This window comes from Tenrec ecaudatus, chromosome 1 (assembly GCF_050624435.1).
Source record: "Tenrec ecaudatus isolate mTenEca1 chromosome 1, mTenEca1.hap1, whole genome shotgun sequence".
Taxonomy (NCBI): Eukaryota; Metazoa; Chordata; class Mammalia; order Afrosoricida; family Tenrecidae; genus Tenrec; species Tenrec ecaudatus.
In genome coordinates this window covers 168,900,191-168,908,168 of record NC_134530.1, presented here as the reverse complement: position 1 = coordinate 168,908,168, position 7,978 = coordinate 168,900,191, and the positions used below count along the sequence as shown (strand labels likewise).

Here is a 7,978-nt window from a genome sequence, read left to right as displayed (position 1 = left end):
AATAAAACAGAGAAAAAAACACTAAAAAGGAAGCAGAAATATAAAAACCAAAATATAAAAATGGTCCAAAAGGGAGAGCAAATAATGTGTCAGATTTTAGCCTAATTGCTTCTGCATTAATCCATTCGACAATGCATTCTGCGTGAGAGCAAGGGCATTCATACCCTTGGTCAATGGTCCAAGGGAATCACCAGAGGGTCGGGCATGTGGGGACCCTGCAAGTGGATTTTGGTCTTCCACTGTCTTTCATAATCTTCTAAAACTGAGTGTTAAGAAGTTAAGCTCTAATATCATTCCTTTCTCTGATCTTAGATTTTATTTTTCACAATCTTTTTCACAATACAGGGCGGTGTGTTTAGTAGACACCTTACTCAGATAGCTGCTTGTTTCATGACAAGCCTTTAAGACCCCAGACAGTTTTCTTTCTGTTAGCCAGGCACCGTCTGATTTCTTCCCCACAGTTTGCTCCATCATCCATGGCTTCAGTGCCTCTTCATCAGGACAAGCATCGAGTAGAGCTATGTTATAAGAATGGACTGTTTTTAGATCAAATGAGAGCTCAAAATCCACTGATTTATCTATGGTCTACATATGTCCTTGGCTCACTTTCGAGACATCATTACCATTCTATTGGGGAGCATTATAGATCATTCCATTAGACATCTAGTAATGTTATTGATAGTATCATTAATTTAGCCTATGGTATAGGAGGTTAAATACTATTTAGAAAAGGAAAATATACTTGTATATGCAGATTTTTAGGCTAAATACATTAATTGTTACCTTGTTCAGCTAAAATCATAAGTGACTGGACACTACAATGAAGTTTGGAGACAGGGCAAATCATTTAATAACATTTATAGGCAAATGCAGAACTATGCCTGAAAGACTAAAACGTGTCATAAAAAAGCAAAGAGAGTATAAAAATAGCAAAGAATGTTGTACATCTTGAAATATCAGAGTCTAGAGTCCTGATTGTCTGTAACATACAGCCTGGGTCACCAGGGGTTAGGTAGAAAGTAGGTCAAAAGTATCCAATTAGAAACATAATATCAGACATATTTCCCCCCGCCTGAGAGGGTTCTATGTAAGAAATGTTAAGCATTTTTCCCAATGGCAAGTTGCCACCAACAGAAGTGAAATCATCTGTTCAAGGTAGACATGCCCACCCACACCATCTGGACTGAATTTCCATTGAAGTTCACTAAGCATCCTTGATTTGGAGTTCCTGTGAGTCTGCACTGACTCAGTGGCAGTGAGCTTCAGTTTGAATCAAGCAGTTACATGGCAGGGACTCATTGGTGTTTTCCCTCTTAACCCAACATGAGAAATTAACCCCAACTGAGGTGAGACCTCCTCTCTCAGAGTGTTATTTTTTTAAGTTATGTTTGGAAGATATTTTCACATACTTATTTGCAAGCTTTATAGGACCAAGCCAAATGACGAAAGCTATATTATTTTACAATCCTTCCCACAGCGCTTATAAATGGACTTTAGGTTTATCGACAAACCTCCAAAAGTTTACATCCTTGAAATGCACAAAGGAAATCAAGTTGATCGCCCATTTTCCTTTGTAAGGTGTGCAAACGAGGGGATGATATATGGTTCATGAGCATTAGGAAGGTACACTACCTCATTGCTTGGGAGAATTGATTAGAAAATAACATGATTTGAGAACAGAAACCTGCCTTTGTCTGAGAATTTATTCCTATACTAGTGGCCTCATACAACGTATTTGTCCTAAGGCTGTACATCTTCAAAGAGCGGAAAACCTCACCTCTCTCCCTTATCGTGTCCAGTGAGCGTGAAGCTGAACTTTACAAACACACACACACACACACACACATATATATTTTTAATGAACTTTTGGAAGCCTCCCCTTATATTTAGATCACACTTTTTCAGAGGCATCAAGTTTAACGTTTTAGCACTCTGGCGATTGATATAGTTTATTGCCCAAGTCAACACTGTAAATAAGGAAATAGGTCACTAATAATAATGATCATGAAATATCAGACATTAGACAGAACTCTCTTAAGCAAAGTATGTATTATACTGGTATGCATTTTTTAAATTCATTGCTTGAATTGATAATACCATTTGTTGTCGAGGTGGTTCCAGCTCATCCTGGCCCCGCGTGGCTCCCAAGGCTGCAAACCAGAGGGTTTTCAGCGCTGATTTTTTACAAGTATCCAGACGTTTCTTTCGTGGTGTCATTGGCTGAACTTAAACCTCCAGCCTTTTAGTGTGCAGATAAGACCATCTTTTATCAAAAATCACAATACTTTCAAAAGGTACATGAAAAAAAATACAAAGGTACATGCACAAGAGTGATTCCCCAACGCCAGGTCCATCTGCCCATTTTTCTCCTATAGCACACTCCATTCCTCACCTCTGCCAAAGAAAATAGCTTCCATTAGGGTTTCCCATAATACTGTAGTGGTTCCTATGCAAAAACAAACAAAAATGTATGCGGTCTCGTCTTATATGACTCCTGAAGATTTTTGCATATCACTGCAGAAGTTACCTCCTCATTTGGGTAAGTAGCTCCATGGGATGCCAGGGTGTGTTTGACCAGATCCCCGTTGGAAGGTGTTTTGGCTGCTTACATGAAATAAAAATGTTAAAGCCCTTTTAAGATTTTCTTTAAACACGTGAAATGTTGATATTTCTGAAATCCTGTTTTGTTGTTGTGAGGTGCCATTGAGGCAATTCCAACCCATAGCAACCCACGGACAGAAGAGGGAAACACTGCATGGCCCTGCACCATGGTTGAAATTGTTCCCGTGCCTGAGCCTATCGCTGTAGCCACTGGGTCACCCTGTTTCCTTGAGCACCTTCCTCTTTTTCATGGGCCCTCCACTTTACCAAGTGTGAGGTCCTCTCCAGTGACTGGTCTCTCCCGACAATATGTCCAAACTATGTAAGATAACGTCTTGGCATCCTTGCTTCTAAGGAGCACTCTGACCTTACTTCTTCTAAGGCAGATTGGTTTTGTCCTTTTAGCTGTCAATATTTTCAATATTCTTCTCCAGCATCACAATGCATTGATTCTTCCTCAGTCTTCCTCATTATCTGTCCAACTTTCACATGCACTTGAGGCAATGGAAAATATCATGGCTTCGGCCAGGAGCACTTCGGTCTTCTAAGTAACACCCTTGCTCTTCAAAACTCTAAAGTGGTCTTGTGCAGCTGATTTACCTAAAGCAACACATCTGAAAATCTTGTGAAAACCTTTGAAATGCCGTCAGATGCTGAAGGACTGTTTTCTGACTTGACACCATAGCAGGATTCCTACCTGTCTCCCTTGCTGAATCCTGGATTCCTTGAGAGAAATAGGGCCTTATTCTTTTCATTTCCCCATTCCTAATACAGAATTCATGGAAAGTGAGCGCTCTGAGCTGATAAGGGACGGCATGAGAAAAATATAATATCCTGAGCTGAACAAAGTCTACACTTGGTAACTTCCATCTTTTTAGTTCCTTTTTATGCTTCTAGTAACTCTGAAACACCCCCCTTCTCATTTGTAGAGACTGTCGAATCTTTAGTATATGTTACAAAATTGATTTGGCTTCTGTGGAAGTTTCTTATAAATATTACTATGATATTCTGAATATAAGCACAGTTATTATGACATACACATTTAATATCAAGCAAGGATGCTATATAATTGACACATAAATCCCAGGAGTATTCTGTAGCAGATGAAGTCTTATAATATCTACAAATGTGTCTGTAAATGAGGGGAATGTTGTCATTGAGGATTTGGGGGAGACAGTAACTGTGTGAAATGACAGTTGCAGCCATACATCCTGGAGACACAGTGGTTTCAGATGAAGAAGAGCCTATATATAATCAAGGTCAGAAAAGATTTCATCTCTAACTGTCCAAATATATGACAATTTTTACTCTAAGAGATATTTTTCTAGTACCAAATCTCTAGTGGCCCAGAGAAGGCAAAGTCCATAGGACTGTCCATCAGAGCATACGAAGGAGGGCTGGACAATTGGGAGAAGTCTGCTATACTTCCCTGTGGGCAACTTCCTGCCCTTCTACACCCAATAAGCCCCTGAGTATAAACTGCCAGAGAGCCCTGGAGACCAGCTTCCTGTCGTGTGAAATATAAAGCGGGTAGTGCCTTAAGAGTAGAAAGGACGTCAAGGAGGAAGCTACAAATTCTAAGATCACCAAAAGTAATCAGGTAACAGGAAGAGATGGTGCAGCAGAGATGATAGAAGATGAAGAGTGCGTGGACGTTTTGACATCTTCCCGGGTGAGATGTCTTTGAGTTGGGGAAGGAAAATGTGAAGGTCATGAGTATTAGCACTCACTCCCCATACTTATTTTTCAGGGGCTTTAAGGAAGCATAAAATGTCACTTCTGTAAGAGATTCAGAAAGCATTTATAGAAACCTTGATTTTTGAAAAGGGGAAGCTGAGGTTATGGGAACAGAAGTTTTAAAATGCGCACTGTCAGTTAATGACAAAGCAAGTTCACAATTCAAAATCTGTAACATCAGAAAAGACTCTCTTATACAACAAGACTTCTAGATCAAGGCTGAAGAGGGAGTGGGGAGCTCTTACACATTTGTCTCGCCTTTGAGACTTCCTGGTGCTTGTTTACTTCCATGATCATTCGGGAGTATGTCTACTAAATAAATTATCGTTAGATTCTATCTCCTCAGCTTTCAAAATTGATTTTTTTTAGTTTCTGCATTTCTTCTTCTAGACCTTAAAAGAAAAAAACATACTAATTTTAAAGTGTCTTCCTAAAGGAGGTCTTAAGAGTCACTTTTTAGCAAATGTATTTTTCTCCCCTAACATACAAAGTGTACTGGTTGTTGTATCATTAGAAATGATAAGAGAGAAAGAAGTGTGGATTTACCTCTCTCCCACTTCCTGATGGTGGAGTAGAAAAACATATACTTACCCCGTCTTTGGGGCTCATATCTAAACAATATTAAATGTATACAAAGTGAGAAGTATTAATGAGATAATGTCTCTGCTCCTTTCAGGGGCTCACAATCTACGTCCATCGCACTAGGAACACTTGCAAATTCAAAGGAGAACCCTGCATAGCTCACCCTCAGTCCTGGAAATGATGGATCATGCCAACCGCACCTGGAACCAAAGTTTCATCCTTGCTGGTTTCACTGCCACTGGAACTATGCGACCTCTTACCTTCTTGGGGGCCCTATGCATCTATGTCCTCACCCTGGCAGGGAACCTGTTCATCATCGTCCTGGTGAAAGCAGATCCTGGGCTGTCCACACCCATGTACTTCTTCATCAGTGTCCTCTCCTTCTTGGAGATCTGGTATGTCAGCACCACGGCACCCACACTGCTACATACCCTGCTCCATGGCAAATTACCTGTATCATCTGTGGTGTGCTTCATCCAGCTGTATGTCTTCCATTCCTTGGGCATGACTGAGTGCTACCTGCTAGGGGTGATGGCCTGGGACCGCTACCTTGCCATTTGTCGCCCACTCCATTACCATGCACTGATGAGCAGACAGGTCCAGCTATGGCTGGCAGGGGCCAGTTGGGTGGCTGGCTTCTCAGCAGCACTTGTGCCAGCCAGCCTCACAGCCACTCTTCCCTTCTGCTGGAAAGAGGTGGCCCATTACTTTTGTGATCTGGCGCCTCTAATGCGGTTGGCATGTGTGGACACAAGCTGGCATGCTCGAGCACATGGGACCGTGATTGGTGTGGCCACTGGTTCCAATTTTGTGCTCATTTTGGGGCTCTATGGGGGAATCCTGAGGGCTGTGCTGAGGTTGCCTTCAGCTTCCAGCCGTGCCAAGGCCTTCTCAACCTGTTCGTCCCATATGACTGTCGTAGCACTGTTCTATGGTTCTGCCTTCACAGTGTATGTGGGTTCGCCTGGGAGTAGAGCTGAAGGCACAGATAAGCTTATTGCCTTAGTATATGCTCTTCTTACCCCCTTCCTCAACCCCATCATCTATACTCTGCGAAACAAGGAAGTGAAGCAGGCTGTGAAGAGAGTCACTGATAGAATCAGGACTACTTGGAAGGGACTCTGATGACATCTATTATCACCACTTCTTTTTGGTAATTATTATTAGTATTTTTATAGTTAGTCAACCATCTGGCGTTTGTCAAAGGAAACACCAGTTTTAAAAAAATCAAATCATAGGTCAAACATGATGCAAACACACAAGGAATCCAGTCCCTAAATTGGTTAGAGAAGGCATATACAGAAAGAAAAAATGCATATTCTATGATCCCATCCCAATATCATGCAGGACAAATGGCAAAAAGGAGGAAAGACAAAAATCCAGGCACAGTACGGATATTTAAACTGAACACATGTGTTTTAGCAAAGTGTTCCTGTGTGGTGGAAACAGTTAAGATGTCCCCCTGTTAATCAGAAGGTTCACCTCAAAACAGAACTGCCCCAGAGAAAGGTCTAGTGACGTACTTCTGAAAAAGCAGCCATTGAAAACTCCAAGGAGCACAGTTCTATTCTGACACACATAACTACCCACCTCCACAATCAAACAAATGAACAAATTCACTGCCATAGTGTCTTTGTGAGCAGTCTGAGTTTTCTTATAGAGATCCTATAGGACAGAGTCTACCTGCACCTTTGGATTTCTGAGACTGTAGATCTTCACAGAATCATACAAGGCTCAGTTTTCTCCCTGGGAGTGGCTGGTTGGGTCTAACACTGCACTTAGCAGCCCAATGCATGGTCCACCATGCCACCAGGGCTCATCTGACACACAGAGAGCAACTCTAAATTGGAAGTGATTCCATAGAAATTGGTTTGATTCTGATTGGATAGTGGGGAAACAGAGCACACTGCCGAGGAAATGAAGACTGTCTAAACTTGGAGCTCTAGGCCAGTTAGGATGACTGGGGAGCGATTACAAGGAAGGTGGTCAGTAAAGATGACCAAGGACAAAAGTAATTGTTAGCATCACGTTTCAGATGTGGAGCAGCGACTGATGAACGAAAGCTCATCAAACACGGAGTCTAGGTTATCGAGTGGCCAAAGGGTGCCCAGTGGAAGGGAGAAATATTGAAACTGTAGAATGAAAGCTACTTTTGATAATAATTTTATTCCCTGAAACAATGGTGAGGGATAAGAAGGTGGATGTTTTCTGAGCTACTTTCCAATACCATTGAAGACACCTTAGAAATGCTCTCACTCCGCATTAAATATGAAGCCTCAAACAAATGCATATGGAAAACACATCCTTTTCAAGATGTACCTGGGAAGAAAACACAAAGTAGGAAGCAGGAGGAGATATGAAATAGAAATGGGCATTTGGGATCCTAAATATTCTATCTTATCGCTTCTCTCTCAGCCCTCATCCAGTTCCCCTGCTGGACAGTGTTTAACCTCCATACCCTGACTATGAGTGAATTGAGCATCAAAGACATTCCAAAGGATGCACAGATAATTAGTGACAAAGATAGAACCAAAGTCTTACCAGAAACTAGAACACTGTTTGGGGCTTGAATGCTCTCTTTCCTACTCACCCACACCCCCTTTCTCATTCTACCATAGTTCATTGCTAAAATTTCAAGTAAACTGTTTTTGCTCATATCCCTGACATCTACTATCAAATATGTTTGTATTTTATCTTTACAACATCTCATTAAAGAAGAACTATCTTAATATTTAAATGATGCAAGTAGAAAGATTCTGGACTTGTAACAAAGGCCCTCACAATGGCTTTGATCATATCACTTAATAATCCTGTGATTCCCCATCATTACGGTGTCTTTACTGTGCAATCAGTCTGGGAGATTACAATCCTAATAGAGAGACATAGAATAGGTATATAACCAGATGGCACATTTTTCACCAATTGATTTATAAATAAGTGAATTATTTAATTTCTGAGAGTGAAATGAGTGTGGTAGATATTGTGTGTTCCCCTATAACCCCATGGGAAGTCAAACCCTTCCTTAAATCCATCCAGAGCTCCAGATTTCTTGGGTTTT

The 7,978-nt window shown here is 41.2% G+C and overlaps 1 protein-coding gene across 1 annotated transcript; it reads left to right on the top strand.

Moving 5' to 3' along the window:
- The first annotated feature begins 5,097 nt into the window (after positions 1-5,097).
- LOC142438324 (olfactory receptor 6N1-like) lies at positions 5,098-6,045 on the top strand. The gene has a single exon (XM_075540779.1). It carries the CDS (start codon positions 5,098-5,100, stop codon positions 6,043-6,045), a length of 948 nt encoding a protein of 315 aa, XP_075396894.1.
- The last annotated feature ends 1,933 nt before the right edge of the window (positions 6,046-7,978 follow it).

Excerpts from the sequence above, each read along its gene's own strand:
- LOC142438324 (XM_075540779.1), top strand. The coding sequence starts at position 5,098 with ATGATGGATCATGCCAACCGCACCTGGAACCAAAGTTTCATCCTTGCT.